This window comes from Podarcis bocagei (assembly GCF_964188305.1).
Source record: "Podarcis bocagei genome assembly, chromosome: 3".
Classification (NCBI taxonomy): domain Eukaryota; kingdom Metazoa; phylum Chordata; class Lepidosauria; order Squamata; family Lacertidae; genus Podarcis; species Podarcis bocagei.
Window position 1 is genome coordinate 31,788,424 of NC_138127.1, and position 22,308 is coordinate 31,810,731.

A 22,308-nucleotide genomic window follows, 5' to 3' on the forward strand; every position below is an offset into this window, starting at 1 on the left:
TGATGCAACCCTACAAAATGACTTGACTAAAGAAAGACGGAGAAGAATTAAATCTGGTTGATAATGCAAGTAAGATAACTTATTAATGCCTGTGGAAGTATGAAACCCCTGCTTACTCTTACTTTCTAAAGCTTTTTAAAAGAATTCCCTCCTCCAAAAACCTCTCATACAGAAGAAATCAGTGCATTAATAATAGCTCCAATATATTAACAGTTTTTATTTGTACCTTGTGGAGATCTGGTCCCTTTATGAATAAAAGTTAGTACTGTTTCCTTTTTGATCCAAAAGACCATACAATTAGTTCCACAGGCACAAAGGAGAGTTGTTCTAATGTTTCTCAAGCAACTGCACCACTATTCCAGGTGACAAATCTCTCTTGAAACTAAGGGCAGTTTCAGAAACAGTTTGTGACATGGACTTAGAGGCTTGGCATTCCAAAGGAATAATGGTAGTTTCCATTGGGTATATACATAAAGTAGCTCTTTGGATCCTGAAATTTGTATACAGTCATACCTCGGGTTACAGACGCTTTGGTTTGCACACCGCGCCGAACCTGGAAGTACCAGAACAGGTTACAGTACTTCTAGGTTTCGGCACTTGCACATGCGCAGAAGCACTAAATTGCTCTTCACGCATGTGCAGAAGCGCCGAATCGCAGAAACATAAGTCACGGATCACGTTCGCAACCCAAGTGTCCACTGTACTTTAAAAAATGCAATATGGCATCAATTGTTTTTGGTCAGGGCTCAGCCTATGACACAGAACAGGTAAAATTCATAGAAACGTAAGATGCTTATATCCCACTGAAATCAATAGGATCCCAAACAAAATCCCATGTGCTTCAGCAACTAAAATTCATAGATTTTAATGCTATGGTTTCAATGAGACCTAAGCATGTTTAACTTCTGCTGGACCACAATGAATGTATTTATGTATAGCCTCAGTTAGAGCGACATGCACTGAGCTTCTGAGATTCACATAAACTCAGTGTTTGCAGATCTATCCTTCTGAAAACAATGTTTGTTAAAAGATTGTTTACTGAAACACTACAAAAGTTGGATAAAAAACTAAACCCTTGCAGGAAGAAACAAAACACACAAAAACAAAACACCCCTATACAGTTCTTTTTAAAGTGCACAAAGATAAGTAGAATCTATTTTGAATATCACTACAACTCTTGGAAATGTTAAATTAAATAGAGACCTTTTGGCTCTGCTATGGTCCCATCTGCACTATACATTTAAAGCAGTATCATACCACTTTAAAGAGCCATAGCTTCCTTCAATGAACCCTGGGGATTATAGTTGGTTAAGGGTGCAGTGAGTTGTTAGGAGATCCCTATTTCCCTCAAAGAGATACAATTCCCAGAGTGGTTTAACAATCAATCCTTCTTCCCTGGGAGCTGTGGGAATTGTAACTCTGTGAAAGGAATAGGGATCTCTTAACAACTCTCAGCACCCCTAACAAACTACAGTTCCCAGGATTATTTGGAGGAAGCCATGACTGTTTACGGTGGTATCATACTGCTCTAAATACATAGTGGATATGCAGCCTATGTTGGCATAAAACAGTAACATCTTTTATTTTTTAAAAAAGTATGTATTCAGCCCAATGTACCATAAAATAGCAGCATTAAAAACATCTACAATTAAGTGGACCTGCAGTCATTGAGCATCAAACTTGAGAAATAATTCAAATAAGTCTTCCTCTCCACTGCAGAAAGCTGTAGGTAGTGGCCACAATCCACAGAAAGCTACATGTGTGCAAGGGGGAAAACTGCACATAGCAGGAGTTTTCTTTGAAGTTGTATCTGCTGAAGGAGGAACCTAAACTGCAGCAGTGGAAGCTGCTGTGGCAAACAGAAATCTCTGTCTGCATTATTCTTCCTTTGTGCACATGGAGCTTTTTGGGTTTGTAGCCAATATCTTTGTTTAGTCGTATACTCCAGTAGCAAAGTCCAAATATGATCTCTCTCTTGAAATTGCACATGGTAGCTGGAATACGTACTAAAGTTACAAACATGGCAGCTAAAGAAGCCATTGTATTTCAATCCACCAAAATTTACGTACATCAGAAAAAGAACAAGTGTCCCTTTGCTGCAAGTTTCACACAACTGACCGGTGCTCCCCACACACATATACTGCGCTAGGCCGGATACGTCTTCTGGTGTGACCAGGTAGCTGTGGCAAAAACTTGAAGTACTTCGGCATCAAGTCTAAGCATGCATCGTGAAATTTCTTGATCCTCCAGTAGTAAATCAATGGGTTTAGGGCAGACTTGAGGTAGCAGAGCCAAAGGAGCCAAGCGCTTATCTCAAAGAAGTTGTGCTTCTGATCGAAGTGGCTGTTGAATGTAGCAATAAGGCTGTAGGTGGTGAAGGGTGCCAAGCAGATTATGAAGACAATGAACAAAATCAATATGGTGGTGAAGGCACGAGTTTTAAAGCTCATATCAATGTTCATCTGAAAGGGTCTCTGAAGGCTCATGAGACCAAGTTTGCTAGCTTGGCTGAGGCATATGCTATCTGGGTGGCTGTGGATGCGAACTGCGTTGTGCCGTACAGTGTTGAGGATACCCATAAAAGAATACAACATTACCAAGAACGGGATGAAAAATGAAATCAGTACCACCAGTATCACATAGGCACGGTAGCCAGGGCTTGTTGTGTAGCCAAACACACACTGAGGTGCTCTGGAAGGTAGCAGGTTGGGGTTTCCCAAAGAAAGCGGGAAAGCCACTACGAAGGCTGCAGCCCATGAGACAGCAATGAGGAACTTTGCCCGGTATGGATTCAGCTTATCCTGCCTCTGAACTATTATAAGGAACCTGTCAATGCTAATGATAAGCAGAATGGCCACCCCTTCGATGACAAATAGCCAGAAAAACATGGCCGAGACTCTGCAGAAGATATTCCCAAAAACCCACCGGGTTGTGATGACAGTTATCAGAGCAAAAGGCATGTTCAGCACAGCAAGCAACATGTCTGCAAAAGCCAGGCTAGCTAGGAGAATGTTAATAGCCGATCGCATTGCAGTCTTCTGATAGACCATTAGGCAGACAACAAGGTTGCCAAGGAAAGAAACAAGGAGTATAAATATCATGGCAGCAGAAAGAATTACCTGGAGCGGCAGGCTTAAGCTCTTGGAGCCCGATTGCAGTGGGTGGGCAGTTGTAGTGTTGGTTGTCAGAGTAGTTACCTCAGTGATAACCATGGCACCCAAGTGATATTTCAGTGGCTGCGTTGTGCCACTACGAACCAAGAAGGAGGGGGTGGTGATATTTGCGTACATATTTTCATAGACAATAAAAGTTGCATTGAATGTCCCAGAATGAGCAGACGTCAGCATTGCAGAAAAAAACATCACTTCCCACAGAGCAGAATGCAAGGGAGAGATAAAGAGGCTTCAAGGCATTTTAGCATATAAGGGTGGTGTCATGATCCATGGCCATGCCCCAAATCGTAGTTAGAGATCCAGCAGGGAGAAAGTAAAGCTTCACCCTTCATGGCAGTGCTTTGGTCTGAAAAATCAAGCAGGAATTAGAAGGTTAGACGCAAGTATAATGTTGTTGCTTTTGCTTAGCATTAACGCATACTGAAGACAAAGTTGGGGGTGGGGAAGCATCTACTACAGAAATCAAGGGAGGATGCAGTGCTGCATATGGCTATGATCAGAAGAGCTGCACAAGTAAACCCTAGAGTACCAAAAAAAAAGTACATAGTAGCCTCTCTTTCCTATTGCATTGTCCTGTGAGATTCTGTTTTTGAGAACTTCGCAAAGGCACATTCAGACATAATTTAGGAGCAGGAACCCCTTTGCACCACAACTTTCTTCAGACAAGTTTCTGCTGCGAGTAGGAGACCTTTAGGAAGTCTGTGTGAGTATTAATTCATTTTCGTCTACTCTATTGTGATTTTAACTTTGTAAGTTTTAAATTACAGTTGTAAATTTTTAGTGATAATTTTATTATCCTTCTTGTAAACTGCTTTGAGGGTTTTTTCCAATAATCAAGTGGTATATAAATGTTATAAATAAATTAAGTAAGTAGGTAAGTAAGTCAACAAAATTTTGGCAAGTCAATTTAAGTCCAATAGTCATCTCTTTCTCTAGTAACAGGCTATACTCTTTGCAGATGTTCACTGGAGTACTAGAGAAGAGTAACAAATGTGTTCATGCTTCCATTAAGAAGACTTTTGTGTGGGTTTTGTTTTGTTTTTGACAGATTCTCTATGTGCAGATATACTGACAGAAGGACAACAAATGTACACCCCACTGTAGGGAATCCACTTGATTGTCACCCCTGCTCCTCCCTAGATAAGCAGGTAGTGTTGTAGAGCAGAAACAAGGTAGGCTCTTGTGTATTGTGGGGAAAACCGATACTACTGTCAGATATACTTTCATTTAGTTGTCATGTAAATGTTAGTAGTAGTCTAATGGGAACATACAAACCACATGAAGGGTAGCTAATTTAATGGTCTACAGCAGGACTGGGGACTTGGCTTGATGTCACAGTGATGTCAACCCCCATGGGTCTTTAGATGCCCCTTTCAAAAGTGCTTCCTTGCCCAGAACTTTGCAGGCACCACCAACAGTGCCTGCATAGCTGCTTTACAGCTAGATTGAAGTAAAACCCATTTCCAAAGCAGCAGTTACAAACGACTATGAGCTGCAATTAACCACTTTCCCATATACACACCTTTCCTTCCCATTTCACCCAGCTTTGATATTGATGCTGATGGAGTATGTCCTAATGCTAATAATTAACTGGGGCATAAACACGAGGACAATGGCAAGACGTTTCAAAACTTTAGTGAGATTTAGCAAACCATTTTAGGTATATTTCAACCAAGACTATCCTTTTCTTTCTCCACTCCCACCCCCCGAAAAAAAGCTTAAATATGCAATCTACAATAGCAAGAGAAATGAAATTTGGGCTATTTTTAGTTGCGATGAGTTGCATAAAAAATCTCTGGCAACAAAGCCCATAAAGGCCTATGACTCAAATAATACAGCAAGAAGCAAGGAAAGACTAACAGCAGTAGCCCACGGGGGAGTGATGTAAAAGGTAGCATGACAGGAACAAATAACTCAGGTGAAGAATAAAAGATAACAGAAAACAGGGGAAGCCGTTTCTGCTTATGTGCTTCAGTTCTTTGTAACATATATTGGGCAAGTCAGTAAAAATAACCAGCAGGTTAAGTGAAGAAACTAGAGACTTGGCATATATTGCTGAGATTATTCTCAAGGATGTCCCAGTTGAGGGTAGTGTTTGATTTTTGAAGCATAGGTGGTCTGTAAGCTCAACTGAACTAAAGTTCATGTGAATTAATGTAATAGCACCAGGAGAGGGAGAAGGTCTAGAAATTCACCTCACTCCTGGAGAATGAAGAATCAGTTAGGCCAGGGGTTTCCAAACTGTGTTCCATATACAGCATCTAGTACAGTTCATTACAATTGCTACAAGAGGCAGAAAAATTATTAAGTGGTCCTCCAAGACACTCAGCAAATTCCAAGTGGTCCAAGGGAGAAATAGTTTGGGAACAAATGACTTTCTTAAGCCATCTTTGTGTGCCTGCTTGAGATCTGCTGTGGTGATGTCTCATAGAGCAGCGGAAATGTTTGTGTGCACATGTTTGTAAGTGCAGCAGTACGGAAGAGGGACTTTTTGTCACAACTACCGCTTTTGTGGTAAAAGCCACAATGTGCAAGCATAGCCTTAAAAATGTAGGACCTATTTCAGCAATGGTACAATGTCCCATAACACATGAATCTGCAGTAAAAATAAAAGTAAAATCTTTAACAAAATCTTCAGTAAAGATGAAGTTGAGTTACAGCACAATCCTAACCATGTTTACTCAGAAGTAGGTCCTACTGTATTCTGTGGGACTTACTCCCAGGTAAGCAGGGTCAGGATTGCAGTCTAAGTGGCAGTCCAAAGACCACCAAGTTGCAAGTATCTAATGCATTCCCACATATTTCCCCCTATATAATGGCTGAACTTCATTATTAGATTCAGATAAAATGAAGGAAGTGATAGTAACTTGTTTCAACCTGTCATCTTAAAACAATTTGTATGTTCTTTTATACTTCATGAACAAGATACTGTTTACCTGGGATAAAAATGTTAATCTGGTGCTGGTTTTTAAAAATTGAGTCGATGGATTGTAAGAGCAGTCAGTTGCACCCTATACCAAGCCTTTCACTGCTATTATTTATGTAACCATAAAAACAAAATTAAATTGGGTACTTAGGAAGGCTCTTATTCCCTTCAAAGGGAAATAATAGCTCAAAGGGGTCATGAAGCCATCTTAGAAGTTTTCTCCCCCAGTTCTGTGACCTAAGTAAATGACATTATTACGTACATCCAATTTATGAAGGAAGAGATTATAAAAGAACAATAAAATTTTAATGGGGGGGAAACTGCATTCTCAAGGAGATAATCACCATTTGATTTTCTCTTTCAAAAACTTATCAGCCTAGGCAGCTCTTTCATTTGTTTCAGCATTAATTCAATAACTGACAGACTAATGCTTGTGGCTCAAATGAAGTCAAAGATTGTTGGACAGATGACATCCTGTAATTACCAATAAAGATTTATCATTGCTGTCCTGCTGAACAAAGGTGAGTAAATATCAGCAATAAATTGCAGTAGTATCTCACAGACTAGTCCAATATGCCAGTTGTATGAAACATGACTGCTAGCAAGCATTCAGCACTGCCAGAACTTAGAAGAGCTTCCCCTGCAGCCAACATCTTCAGTAATTCCCGAAGAAGTTGCTTCAATCTATTCTAGTAAGAGCTGTTACCATAAAAAGTCCATCCCCACTGGCTGTTCTTCCAACCCAGATGCTTATGGACAATATCATGAAGGAAGATACTGATCACTATGCTGGTGAAAAAGACCCTAGCATGTGAAAGGGGCTTATGCACTGCTCTAAAGCATTGCCTGCAATCATAGAGGCTAAAAGTTAATAAAACATCAAGACAGCATGTCATATAGTTTCTGTACTAGATTCAAACAATTATTCCTATCAGTAGTCCTGGAAATACAGTGGTACCTCAGGTTAAGAACTTAATTCGTTCTGGAGGTCTGTTCTTAATCTGAGGTACCACTCTAGGTAATGGGGCCTCCCGCTGCCACCGCGCCGCTGCCACACAATTTTTGTTCTCATCTTGAAGCAAAGTTCTTAACACGAAGTACTATTTCTGGGTTAGCAGAGTCTGTAACCTGAAGCGTCTGTAACCCGAGGTACCACTGTATATAATTCACTACTTGTCTCTAAACATCACAGTTTAACATACAATGTACATCTTCACAAGGCGTTAAGAATCAGAAGTTAAATGGGTCTTACTGTCAGGTAAGCTATTAAAGGACTGCAGTCTTAGTTGATTCTCAAACTTTATAGGCAGAGCAAATCAAAGCAAGCCCAGCCCCAACAGTCAACCAAATCAGGCATTAGCCAAAAGCCCAGACCTGAATGCTGGTTGGACAGCACTGATGTCTATATCCTATCCATGGTGGCAACAATTATACGTAGCTACACTGTCTTGGCCTATAGATCTGTGAAATTTACAGTCCAGGTCCTAGTGGGACTATAAATATATAAAATGTATAGATTTTACAGATCTATAGTATGGAACAGTGCAGTTTGGTGAGCATTCTCAAAACTGCCGGATTCATACCTGGCAATTCAGCATCAGCATAATGCGGCTATGATCCACAGCCCATTTACTCCAGAGCAGCCCCTCTAGATTCAAATGGGCTTTATGCCCGCACTCAGCCCAGCATCCAACAATAACTCTGTCTGGAAACACAGAAATTCCACCCACACACTGCAGCCTGCATGAGAGTAGGCAAAGTAGATAACCATTTATTATTAAGAATGCAATCAGAAAAGGCATAATAGGACACCCAAAATGGTTTTCACTTCACATTGAGATCAAGGCCTCATAACTTTTGTTTGCATTACATGAACTACTGTACTTTTTTACTGCCAACATTCTCCCACCAAATTGAGGAAACAAAAAAAAAATGGGCTCCACACAATAGAGCTAAATCCTATGCTCACCTATCAACTCCTCAGAAATCCATGCCAAATAGGTTCACAGGAAACACCTGCTTGACATGAATAAAAATACAATCCTCAGAACATATGCTTGGTAGTAAATTCCACAGAATAATGATTTTCAGTCTATGAAAATTCCAGATAAGCAAAAATGGGGGGGGGGATGGTAGCAGTGTCAATACTAAGCAATGGGGGGAGGGGAAGACCTAAGCCCCCAAACCCAACAAAGAAAAAAACAGCTTTGGTGCAGTTGAAAATACAGGGAGCGTGATTCACCTAGCCAACCCCATTAGCAAGAACTTCCACCTTACATGACAGGGCTTTCCCCGCTCTCCTCCCCCCCATGCGCCCTGCAATAGGTTCAGCTGGGGGAGGGGGGCAGAAATACCCCAGAACAGAGTGCAGAGGGAAGCAGCAACCCTCACGCAGATGGAATGACTGGAAGAGCGTGGGGCTGAATTCCACCTCGTGTTAATACCAAAAGCATTTCCCAGATGATTTTAAAATAAATAAATAAAGCTAGCTCTTGAGCAGAATAGAAGTTAACATAAAAAAATCAAACTGTAACAAAAAGCCAGGCTCCCTTCCCTGCTTGAAGGCCTTCTTCAACTATATTCCCCAAAGAGGCACTGAGTCGTTTTGCTTTGCCCCTGTATATACAAGGAATCATCTGAGAAGGAAGGAACACCTTTTGAATAGCAAAGGTAGACATGTTGGCTTACAGGAAAGATTCCCATAAGCCACATTGGCCCAAACTCAAACCCTTGCACACTGTTTTGGGGGGGGGGTTGCCGGATAACCAACCCAAAATGACACAAAGTAACGTGCAAGTTTTTGAGCTCCAGAACATTTCATCAAGCTTGGTGGTAAACCAAGCAAGGGAGAAAAATGTCAGTTGACATTGAACTCACGTAATCTGCATTTAGTCAGTCTACAGATGGAATTTGGGAGAAAGTAGTAGAAATGCATATTGGGCTCTCTTAGGTGCTAAACAGGTTTCAGATTGCATCTAAGACTGCTGGGAGCAAAAAAATGTGCAATGGTTGATCCCTCATTTTTTAAAAATGTATAATTTAGCTGTTACCCATCATCTGGCAAGAAGAAGAAGAAGAAGAGTTTGGATTTGATATCCCGCCTTTCACTCCCCTTTCAGGAGTCTCAAAGCGGCTAACATTCTCCTTTCCCTTCCTCCCCCACAACAAACACTGTGAGGTGAGTGGGGCTGAGAGACTTCAAAGAAGTGTGACTGGCCCAAGGTCACCCAGCAGCTGCATGTGGAGGAGCAGAGACACGAACCCAGTTCCCCAGATTACAAGACTACCGCTCTTAACCACTACACCACACTGTAAGTTTCCTTGAGCAAGTCACCATCTTCCAACGTTGCTAAACAGATCCAAATGTCACTTGTATTTTCAAGATGAATTAAATTCTGTTAACATTCTGACTATCACTGCTCTTCAACTCAACACTCAAGTCCTGAGAAACATGTACAGTGGTGCCCCGCAAGACGAATGCCTCGCAAGATGGAAAACTCGCTAGACGAAAGAGTTTTCCGTTTTGGAGGTGCTTCGCAAAACAAATTTCCTATAGGCTTGCTTCGCAAGACGACAATGTCTTGCGAGTTCCTGCTGGTTTTTTGCTAAAAGCCGCTAATCCGCTAATCCGTCAATGGGCTTGCTTCGCAAGACGAAAAAACTGCTAGACGAAGAGAATCACAGAACGGATTCTTTTAGTCTTGCGAGGCACCACTGTAACTGGGACCCGTATCACTGCTTAAGTTAAGCAGGTGATGGACCACATCTGTACCTAGACGAGGCCACCCACTGGAGTGCCCTTTAAACTGCTGTAGACTTCTCACTTTTTGTGATACAGGGAAAGCATGTAGAGTTCTTTGTATACATTAATGAGCAATAAAAATTAACATGGTATTTTCAAAAAGTCAGGAAATTAATATTTCATACTTCTGTTTTATCTATCTGCATGAACCTAAAATACCAGTTCCAAACAGCATGATGTTCTGTGGACAGTCTGCTGCCACTTCATTTCCAAGTCTGTTTCCTTAGCAACACTTTAATCCATCTGGCTACAGGCTTCTAAATTTTACAACCATGTTCCTATCTACACCAGAAATAGACTACAAAGGAATTTATACTACCACTCATGCAAAGTCACTAACGTAATTAATCACGCTAATAAAACAAATAGTGTGGCTAGCTGTAAATAATTGGGGAGAGAGCCTGGATTATTATATATAAAATGCTTATTATGATCAGCCCACAACTGAAACATCAAATAGCTACCAGTTTAGGTTTGCTCAAAGTATTTTGAACACCCGTCTCTGCCAGACACGCACACTAGGCACCAGACACAGTAAACAGCAAAAGATTCTGAGATTTCTGCCCTCAGTTTGATGCAGAATGAAGGTTACAATAATGTAATTTAACAAAGCAAAACTTTTGAAGCTCCTTCCCACTTGTTTCAATTATTGGGCTACGATTGGACAAGTTGCTCGTCAAATGAGGAATAAGTGCATTACACAGAACAAATGCTCTCCAGATCATACTTGGGATAAAATGGACTAATTAGGCTTACACAAGGGTCTGTTTTCTTTGAACAGACATGTCATAACCAGCTTTTGAAACTCCCTCAGTTTCAAAAGCAGTTGGCCATGTAGTACGGAGGCCGCCACGTAAAGTAAAAGTAGTCTCAAATCTCTTGGTCTCAGAGGCTTAGTTTCACTGTTATTTCAGATTTGGATCTGTACAGCTCTCCCACACACCTTCCCACTTTCCATGTGTGTTTATCTGCTTTCAGCTCCTTCGTCCCTCTCCACCATTCCTCATTTATGCCATCTGTAGCTGTGCTTGGCACAGTCAAGACTGATACTGCTATCAGCCACACACACAAAATGCCCAACCCGGCCATTATACCCATCTCTGAATCCACTTGCTTTTGCAGGCTCTTCTCCTTTTCTATGCTATCTTCTGTCACTTTCCTTGCCCTGGCCCAGAGACAGGGAACATGTGGTCCTTGGTTTTCATGCAGACTTGGGTGGGAAGAGCACCCAGAGGGAAGGATGGGAAAACCAGGAGGACAAGCGAGCAAAATCAGATGGAGGGGTGCAGGGAGGCGGAGAGTCAACACAAGTGATCAGTGCAGATTTCTGGCAACAATAATCTGTTCCCAATGAAACTAAGAGGGAAAGTAAAAAGGGGTTGGCAGAGAGGGTTAAAGAATCCTTCCCTTTGGTGGCATGCAACCCCTGAATAATAATTTCCCCCTAGCAAATCCAGCCCTTGACAGGAAAGAGCTCCCGGGCTCTCCCTAGAACACCTTCACTTTTTAATTACATCTATTGTCTACTTCCTTTAAGTTCATATAACCAAATGCCCTTCCTTTTCACCTGCTTCATTCCAGACCAGACTAGGTATTGAAATCCATCACTCCTGTGCTCATTTGTGGTGGTGACCATGGTATTAATAGATCTTACGCTTTCCACTTCCACTACCTTCTAAATTCTGTGATAATCTGGCACAGTAAATTTTCCCTATGGTATCCCATTTTTATTGTGTTCATGTGGGTAGAGCTTTGACTGACATCATATGTCCTGGCTGGTGTAGGTGTCAGAAGGTCTGACTATCAAGCTTTTATTTTTCAATGGTTGTGATTGAAAATACAATGCAAATAAATCCCTCACCTGCACTTTACTGCATTCCAAGCGCTAGACTTTGCCTTTACATTTCAGTGTGGATTTCTTTCTCCTTTTCTTTTAGTGACATTTCTGTCACTGGAAAATTGTCATTCCACATCCAGTACTAGTTACGGTTGCACAAGCCGTAGAAGCAGAACGTGGATATGGACATTGAAACACATTTTCAAACACTCATGCTGAAAGCAATTTAGTTGGTAGCAGGACGCAAATACGTTTGCATCTGAGTGTCCTTACTTAATCTGCATTGGTCACTGCAGCCTATTCCCAATTCTTATCTTAAGACAAGAAAAACCAGTGTAAGTACACATTCAGCATTTTAGATGATATCCAACATTTTTGCTTCATGAAAGTGCTTCTACTCACAGAAGCACCCTGTTTGTGAACCTAACCCTCATTCAGTGGAAGGAAGCTACCTCCATTCAGGAAGGGGAAATCCTAGATGTCACCTAACACTTAGAAATCACACCATAATTCTGCATACAGTGGTACCTCAGGTTACACATGCTTCAGGTTACATACGCTTCAGGTTACAGACTCCACTAACCCAGAAATATTACCTCGGGTTAAGAACTTTGCTTCAGGATGAGAACAGAAATCGTGCTCCGGCGGCGCGGCAGCAGCAGCGGGAGGCCCTATTAGCTAAAGTGGTGCTTCAGGTTAAGAACAGTTTCAGGTTAAGTACGGACCTCCGGAACGAATTAAGTACTTAACCCGAGGTACCACTGTAATCTTAATGCAACTTTAAATAAAATATAGAAAGCTCTGTACAATATATATATGGAGGCAGGAAGGAGAACAATAAACTGGGAGATGGTGCTTAAAAAAATATGGAAGCAAATTTAGAAAACTATTTGGCAATGTAAGGAGTCGTCATTGGCTAGGACTATTCAGAGCCTCTGGGCAGGGGGGGAGAAAGTCCTACACCATCACCACAGATTCAGGGTGGTGTGGGAGCTTGCTCTCTAGCACATACTGTGAGTCAGCTGCAGAAAACTATAACTAAACATGCCAGTCAGTGTTCCAAACTAACAGCAGTGATTGGAAAATCCATACTGGCTCTTGTTTAGGACATCTGTAAGTGAGCCCACACCATCTTTCATGATAAGATAAGTGTGTGTTTGTGTGATCTTCCTATGGATGCAGGTGCATAGTCTCAGCTTCAGATGGTTTAAGCAAGCATGAGAGAAGGTACAACTCACCTGTGCTCCTTTCTAACACTTCTTTTGACTGCCTGAAGCTACTCAGAGTGCATTTTGGGGCAGTAAATCTTATAGCATAAAACATGTTAGCAAAGCTAACCAGAATATTCTGCATACGGATGCTAAAATAGCATTTGGGTAGAGCTGGTGATAAGCCTTTGTTCCACAAAAAGCTGGAGCTAACCTACTTTTGATTGCTATTTGTGCCATTTTTGTAAAACACACAAAACCTAAAATTGGCTAAAGATAATTTCATGGAAGAGTAGCTCAGAACTTATTTGTTCTTGCAGAAGTATTTTAAACTATTCAGCTACATTAGGGATTTAGTACCATTTAGGATAATTTACAATTTATTTCAATTATAAGTTACTGAGACACTCTCCAGACAAAAAAGCTCATTGCATAGTAAAACTGCTCCTATACTGTACCATTGGAGGCTGCAGATGGTGGCTGTATGATTAGACACTCCTCAAAAACATAAAAATAAATGCCATATGCACACTAGAATGGTTAATAGATAAAAATAGATAATAACTAACGTTATTATCATGGAATCATAGAATTGTAGAGCTGGGAGTGACCCCAAGCGTCATCTAGTCTAACCTCCTGCAATGCAAGAATCTCAACTTAAGCATCAATTGCAGATGATCGTCCAGCCTCTGCTTCGAAACCTCCAAGGAAGGAGAGTCCACCACCTTCTGAAGGCATCTGTTCCACTGTCAAACAAGCTCTTAGAATCATAAAGTCATTCCTGATGTTTTGTCAGAATCTCCTTCCTTGTAACTTGAAGCCATTGGTTCAGGTCCTTACCCTTCAGTGCAGGAGAAAACAAGCTTGCTCTAAGAGGCAAAAATGAAGGATCTGGAATCTAGTTCCACACATAGCACTTTTGTGGCTGAATTACTAAGCTCCATACTAAAAGCACTAGTAATATTGTATCTTCACAGCATGGTATCCATTTCAAAAGCCAAAAGGAATCAATGAAGTCTTTTCCTACTGAGTCAGTATTAGATTTCCTACTCCTTCAGAAGCAACTCTCATCCCTCCTGCCCCCCCAGAAAAAAATTACTCCTGCAGCTGTATAGTTCTCAAACCCAGCATAGGAACAAAGTCTATTCCTTCTTTCCAGGTTCAGCCATCCCATACTTGAACCGATGCATCAAAAAACCACACAGATTCTTAGGCAGCACAAACTTCTGGAACGCAACTGGAGCAGAGATGAATTAAGCATTAAACCAAAAAGGTTGCATTAATAAGGTCTTAGAGGTGAATCAATGATTCACATAAGCATATGGTACAGTCCTCTGCTGTACTATGTAACATCAGAATCCAAGTGCTATGAATAACCTATTTTTAAAAAATAAAAAGCGCCCACACTTCCAAATCTAAAATGTCAAGGAGAAGGCATTTTAATTTGTTGGCCCACAATTTATGACTGGAGTCCTATACAGTGGTACCTTGGGTTATAGACACTTCAGGTTACAGACTCCGCTAACCCAGAAATAGTACCTCGGGTTAAGAACTTTGCTTCAGGATGAAAACAGAAATCGTGCTCCGGTGGCTCGGCGGCAGCGGGAGGCCCCATTAACTAAAATGGTACCTCAGGTTAAGAACAGTTTCAGGTTAAGAACAGACCTGCAAAACGAATTAAGTTCTTAACCTGAGTTACCACTGTACTCTGTTATGTGTAAACCCTGCTGATTCCAGTATAATCTAATATACATATAATGAGATTCAGACTTGCAGCCCAAGTGTGCTTTGTCTTTAAGACTTCTGGATGGTTGATTACTTTGCATTTCACAAATCAAGTTGCCAGCTATACAGTCCATAACAGGAAGTCTGGAAAGGTTATAAACTTTATTAACTTAAAAGACCTGAGGGCCTCTTAAGCCATTAAGAGTTTCACTTTAATGCCATAGACTAAAAGACAACTAGCCTGTTTAAAAAAACATTTATCCATTGATGAATGCTAAAGTTTGGCTACTGTGCAAAATAAGCAGGTTAATGGACACAAGTTTGAATACTCATGGTACTCAACACTTGAATCTCTGAATATGCACTTGTTAACAGCCAAAGTACTGGCAAAGAGTGCAGTCGTCCAGGAAGTTTTCCTGCACAAGCTAAATAAACTCAAAAGAAATGAGTGTTGCGCAAGGGTCTCCTTTTTGAGGATGAAAGTGAATGTTTGGCCCATACACAGAAGCTACTAAGACAAGCAGCGGGGATGTTTCCAAGATAAAAGGTTGAGGGTGAAAATTTGGTAGTTTTGAAAAAATCTGCATATTACTGTCCAACCAGAAAACTGCTGAGTTGAATACTCAGCATATTGCTTTTAGATGTTAGCGCCTAAGGCTGTTGGACTCCAACTCCAACAATGCCAGCCCACTTGGCAAAAAGTCAGGGTGATGCAAGTTAGAGTCCAAGAATGCCAGGAGGCCACAGGTTCCCATTTCTGGTTTAAATATTGCCTGAAATGTTTTTGTGCATCTCCTGTGTGTGTAAGCTTCCTCTTTTTTGGTATTGGGAACCCAAGAGTTTATTATTATTTTATTGCAGCGACACAGCCCCAAAGTCGGGGCAACATTATGACTACATACAGCTATACAAGGTGACGGATCCTATAATTTTCAGGAGAAAATAGTGATAAAAAGCAGATAGCTTGTTCAACACTAGCAAGGAGCATACTTTGAGACTCGGAGCCAGACTTATTGTAGGGATGTTTGCACTTCTTTACTGAAGTATAAACTCTCATGGAAAAGAGATCCCTAGAAAATTACAGAACTCGTTTATTATAGATCTATATCTCTTTCGTGTTCTGCGCTGACTCCCACCCAAACCACTGACCAGCACAGATTTGCTTAAGTTTAATTTTGTGACAATGCCATAAGTCCCCAGGCCATTCTTTGAATGCTAACTCTGGACAGACTACAGATTGATGTGGAGAATGGCTGATTTCTGAAAAGCCTCTGATTTGGTCATACCCATACATCACAACATTGATATAGTGCAGCTCATTTGAACCCCAACTGCATTCTTTTGATCAGCAGAGAGGCTAAAGGGGAGCATTAACAAAGACAAGACTTAAGCAACAACAGTTCTTCTACTTCTCTGAACAGGACAATGAACGATGGAAAACCTGGGATATTTATATCCATGTTATATACAGTAATGACAAATCATTTACTGCAGTAAAGGTATATGGATTGAAATCTTAGCCACAGTTTTTAGTTTAAGATTGCTAGTTCATGGGATCTTTACCTAAGGCTACTCTAATAGCACAGGAACACAGACTGGGATCATGCTAGCTAGCCCTGTCCTTCCACCAGTTAAAATTAACCGTTTTAATACTACATCATCAAGTCAGAAACAACTCACTGAACAACCTACAATGAAGTCATGGCAACTGAGACAAGCATTCAGGTGAACTAGATCTTCATATCCCAATCCTAAACACCTCACATGGGAGTAAGGTCCCACTTAAGATTTCGAACTCTTGCTCGCATTGCTAAAATAACCATGATTATATAAAAGTATCAAAAATGCTACTGAATGATTTAAAGAAGTAAAATTTCCAAATTTAACAATGTTCTACTGGCACTTATACATAGGAAGAAATGCTGTCATGTACTTTAGTAACTTGCCCATCTCTCCAGTGGTGGAGGAACCGCCCGGTGACGCACGTGAGACGTCTGTACAGGCTGCCGTGCGTGCGCACTCCATACAGAATGCCACACCTGCACAGTCCGTATGGGATGCTGCACATGCACACTCCATATGGACTCCCGCTTGCACGGTGAGAGCAGCCCATACAGACACCGCACAAGCAGCGCCCATACTGACTGCGCGCACCCTCGGCATCTCTACAGCTGGGGGGAAGCAGGGGCCATCTTGTCACACACACCCCCAGAGTGGCACCCGGGGCAACCCACCCCCTCCGCCCCACACTTAGTATGCCCCTGCATCTCTCAAAGCAGTAAGCATTATTTGGAATATGTGCAACAGGGAAAGTTACGTACTGTAGGCACACTGGATGGCTTTTCAAATTAACATTGGAAATATCTATCTCACTTATTAAAGAGAGATCCAGACACAGCCTATCCAATCTATGGGGGGAAAGGCTGTAATTCCGTAGTTACTTGTTTGGAAGTAATCCCATCCAGAGAGCACTTCAAAAGTGGTTTTAATGCAGTAATCTACACTATATCAGTGCCTTATTCTCTCTTTACTACACAGTTTGTCATGAACTCTGCAGCCTGGAAACTTAATAAAACGTAATATATAAAAAGAGTTAAAGAGAATAACTTTTCCACATTCCTCTTGGGAATGCACACTGCAGTCTTCATGACAAAGCAGGAGTGAGCTGTTCTGACATCAGTGGCGTAGCGTGGGGGGTGCAGGGGGGGCCGGCCGCACCGGGCGCAACATGGGGGGGGGCCTGCTCGCACTCGCAGCTCTCTGCCCGAGTGCTAAAATCCATGGGTTAGGGGGCGCAAATTACTTGCTTTGCCCCGGGTGCTGACAACCCACGCTACGCCACTGTCTGACATGCCTGTACCACTTGCAACCCACAAGGCCTAATGCAGCCTAGCAGCCACATAGGCATCCTACCATGTGCTTGATAAAACCCACCAAGTTTTGTTGCCTCCCTGAGGTCACATGGCTGGCAAGCTGCACCTGATGTGGTGAGTTAGAAACTCTGGAGGGATGCATTAAATTAAAACACAGTTCTGCAAAAAGTAATATTGTTGCTTTCACAAGTTGCCTTTTATTTATCTCCATGAAGTATCTCAGTACAAAGAATGCAAGTAAACTCTTTTCCTAAAAGTTATTACCCATACCAAAATATTAAGGCAGAAAAGGTATACTACACAGAAGCATATGCTCACTAGTTTGCCTAATCAAAGAGCCTACCTGTTTATACGTGGCCTTAGTCATTGCAGAATTTACAGCTTTAGCAAGCTGCAGTAGAATTTCAACTCTCTAAGGATGAATTCAGGCAGCAACACACTCTAAGAAATAACTAACTTACAGGTGGTGATATGCAAATAGTGAACACTTGAACTGCATTCATTCTGGCATCACAAACCACTCTGTCATCAGAAAAAAGCTTTGCAATAAGGAAATACAGAACCATTCAAATGTTCTAATATTACATACAGTAGCATGCACTGTATAGAGTTACACTGCAATACATACTTGCAGGAAACATACATCCCATGGGTCTAAATAGGGCTCCCAAATTACCATTCACAGGGTTAGATTGAAGCACATCAAATTGCAAATTTCAGCTGAAGTACCCTGGTTCTGAAGTTACCAGAAAATCAACCATTTACATTTTAGCTGTGAATTTACTTTCCCTTACAAGATGGCAGGGAGCCTTCACCACCTACCTGAATTACAGCCCTCCTAAAATATACATATTTCACCCTATAAGCAGTTGCCAACCCCCCCCCCCCCACATTTACCGACAAATGACTACAAAAACAGTCCCCTTTCAATAATCAGAATGCATGGCTATAAAGTCAACCCAGATTTACCTGTCAGAAACTGAAAGGGAGAAAAACAAGATAAACTTAACACATACTAAGGAAATAAATTAGTGCTTTACATTACATGTCCATACATGCATAAGCTCAGTGAGACTTACTCCCAGGTTACACACTTACACTGGAGTAAGTCCCACTGAACACTGTCCAGTGAAAAAAACTGTTCCTTATTTATTGTAGCTGCCCAGAGAACTTCATGTTATGGAGCAACATACAGATGTTTTATGTGTGTGTGTGTATTTTATCTATATATACGTATAAAATATAAAACTGTTCTGTTATAGCTCTTTTTTAAAAAATGTGGTTAAGGGACCTCATATATTCAGAAGTGAAGGACTTCCTCTCCTTTTAACCAGGATTCAATATTTCACCACTTCAGTAAAGCCAGCATAAGTATGTGAAGTTTGAAAGCCCTTATTAACCCACCACATAACAGTAAGTTTGTACATACAGTAATATCATTTCACTTCTAAATACCATCCCTTGGTTCTGTAGTCAGAATACCAACATGGAGGACACACGGGGGCGGGGGGAATGTGGTTTAAATCTGAATCATGCAATTCCCTACCACTCTGGTTCTAATAACTCTGATTGTAGCAACAGAGGATAGTGAAAGTGTATTAAGGAATAACTAATGTGCCCGATTGACTTAAACACACCAATTCTTTAATCACTGCCAAGGATGCTGCAGTTGCCCTTGGTGTTTTAGACAAAGTTTAATTTGAGACAGGGAGGGTTTAGCAGGAATTAATTAATTAAAGGCCAAAGCCGAAGTCTGAGGCGTCAGTCCTCAATACATCTAGGACTTACTGCAGACCTCTGATTTTATAAATTAAGGCAATGGAATCCATCTGGTCCTAATTTGGGTTCCTGGTTTTCAAAAAGTACTCTGGCACCTTGCAAAACAACACACATCCATCCATATAGCACCACCATACATATATATATATATAAATAAATACCATCCCTTGGTTCTGTAGTCAGAATACAAAGGAGCCAACTCCTAAGGGCTGAGAGGTCTTCGCCCCCTCCCCATAAAATATTAGAGGGGGCCACCACCACCCCAAGTTGAAGGGCACTGCCATTCAAACTGGTCTTGTGATTGATTATGCAGGGCAGGGCTTACCTCCCCCCCCCCCTCAATATTTTGTTCAAGTTGGCACCCTGTCTGTGTCTGTGTGGATGTATATGTATAAATATATGTGCGCGCACACTGGTAAATCCAACGCTCCCTTCATTTCACACTCACCATCACCAACGTGCATCCCCATCTCTACTCCCCCCCCCCCGCCCCAAGAATGCATTGAAAGAGCTGCGGGGAGAGATCTACCCTTTAAGGTGATGAAGGAGTATCTAAATCACACCCAACCTCCCCTCCCCTACCCCCTAGCAGCATGTGCTCTAAGATATGAAGTCGGGAGCGACGAGGGGGAGGAGGACAGGATCCCAAGTCCAGCATCTCCGAATCGCGGCGAGGTTTCGCTCGAGCCCCTCGCCCTCGCTCCGTTCGCAGCCCCGCTCCATCTAGCCACACGCGGCTCCATCTGCTCCTGCCCATCCAACCTCCTCCTCTTCCCCCTGAGATTTAACCTCACCTCAAAACAACAATAACAAGCCCCGGTCCTGGGCAGGCGGACGCGCGAGTCGAGGGCTGCTGCCTCCGGGAACTTTCCTGGCGGACAAGAGACCCGGGAAGCCGAGGCTTCGGCGGCGGCGGCTGCAGCACTTCGCCTCTGCCCCAAAGTGGAGAGAAGAACAAAAGCTTCCAAGCCGGGGGGAGGAGGAGACGGCCAAGGCAGCAAGTGAGGAGCATCGCCTGCGAGCTGGAGCGGGGTCTCTCTCTCTCTCTCTCTGGCTGGATTTACCCCTCAGCCCAGCCCGCCTTTCCCCCCACTCCCATCCACCCACGCAGCCGCCGACCACTCCTCAGCGCAGCCGCCCATTCGCTCCGCGAGCCTATCCGGGCGAGACAGCTGCTCGCGGAAGGCAGAAGGAACCTGCCCGCTCCCCCGCCCGCCCGCCCCAGCCTCGCTCCTGGGCGAGATGAACGAGTCGCCGGCGTCGCCAGCTCCCGGGGCGGAGCCAAGGGGCCCGGGTGGGCGGAGGCTGGCAGGGCGCCGGAGCGTCGCGCGCAAGTCTCTCTCCGTCTTCCCTGGACGGCGCGAGGCTCCTTCCGAGGCGCGCGGGCCTCTTCTTGCCGCAGCTGTAAACGCTGCCTTCGGCGCAGAAGAGCGGCCGGCTCGGTGTCGTGAGAAGCGGAGCCGGAGCCTCGCTGGCTTTTTCTGCCATGGAGGGGAGGGGGAAGGTGCCCAAGAGAAGAAAGGACGACGGGTCTCTTGCCTGTCGCCAGCCAGAGAAAGCCCAGGCGTTGCGGTGGCTTAGCGAACAAAACAAAACAAAAAAATCAGCCAGTGTTTTTGGAAGTACATAAACTTTTTTTTTTAGTTGTTAATTGCAATTTTCACGCTCAGAAGAACAGGCCATATAGTCATAGCTTTTCCCACTAACCCAATAGCAATGTGGCCGAAAGCGATCTCAATATCTCAGTTGTGAGGTAAAATTAGGGTGTGGTAGCAGGAGTGCCAACTTGGCCCTTTGACCGCAGGTGCTCAGGGCCATGGGTGCCATGCAGCGTGCATGGCCCAGGCACCAAAATTTGTGGATGCCCAGCCCCTTTATGGGGAATTTTGTGGGTGCTCCTAGGGAGTTGGCATCTATGCATGGTAGTAAAGGGACACACAACCCAGACAGGGCCGCAGAATCACAGAAGCATAGAATTGGAAAGTTGGAAGCAGGGGTGCCAACTTGAATAAAATATTGATCACAAGATGCTGCACCCACCATTTGAATGGCAGTGCTTATCAATTTGGGGTGGGCGGGCTGGGTTCCCTCAAATATTTTATTGGGAGGCGAAGGGACATTGGCCCCTAGAAGTTGGCTCCTTTGGTTGGAAGGAGATCATCAAATCCAACTGGCTGCAATGCAGGAATCTTTTGCCCAACATAGGGCTCAAACCCATGACCCATTAGATTAATAAGAGTCTCATGCTCTACCAACTATACTACTCTGATGGCTTTCAGATAGCCTTTCATATACTGACTGGTGTTAAAATAATGCAGTGTGTTCTGCTCAGTAGCCCTAGTCTCTGCTTGATGTGCAATATAGATTTAATTCCACTTCTCCAGCCACTTCTCTTCAAAGCATTGGTTCTACAACTATGCTTTGTTGCACATTGACATTTATAGATCTGGGCCATTCATTTTTAGTTTTTCCCTGTTCCCTGAACATAATGTATTAATACAAGGTTGCACTTATTATGCCATAAAACAACTGCCCAATGATATTGTTGCATCCTACAACAGTATTAGGAAGAGCTTGCCAGGAGACAGGGTGGTCCAACACATGTTTAGCTTCTTCTTCTCTTCTTTGGTGATCACTCGTAGCCAAATAAGATTGTCTTCCATGAACATGGTCTTAGTGAGTCCATAAGTAACTGTGTGGCCAATTCTGAATCCACACGTCTTTCCACAGTGGGGACATAGGTTGATCACAGTGAGGGTTTGCCAAACGTGCTTTTCTCTTAGCACGTTTCTCCCTTTTGTCCTGAGTTCGAGTGTCTTCAGAGTCCACGACACCTTTGCTAAAGACTGTTCTCCAATTGGAGCACTTGCAGGCCAGTGTTTCCCAGTTGTCGGTGTTTATACTACATTTTTTTTTTTTAGATTTTCAGGTTGCCTTTTGTTGACCACCATCATTACGCTTTCCATTTTTAAGTTTGGAATATAT

At 42.7% G+C, this 22,308-nt stretch overlaps 1 protein-coding gene across 2 annotated transcripts; it reads right to left on the minus strand.

The window, feature by feature from the left end:
* Positions 1 to 674: 674 nt before the first annotated feature.
* Positions 675 to 20,567, minus strand: GPR63 (G protein-coupled receptor 63). Of its 2 annotated transcripts, none has more exons than XM_081186647.1 (2): positions 20,118 to 20,567; positions 675 to 3,519 (listed from the first exon to the last, which is right to left on the minus strand). In XM_081186647.1, the coding sequence occupies exon 2, from the start codon at positions 3,360 to 3,362 to the stop codon at positions 2,106 to 2,108; it is 1,257 nt and encodes a 418-aa protein (XP_081042773.1). In that variant the 5' UTR covers positions 3,363 to 3,519; positions 20,118 to 20,567; the 3' UTR covers positions 675 to 2,105. The 2 variants fall into 2 exon arrangements, with proteins under 2 accessions (XP_081042773.1, XP_081042774.1); XM_081186648.1 differs by lacking the exon at positions 20,118 to 20,567 and adding an exon at positions 8,069 to 8,120.
* Positions 20,568 to 22,308: the final 1,741 nt, after the last annotated feature.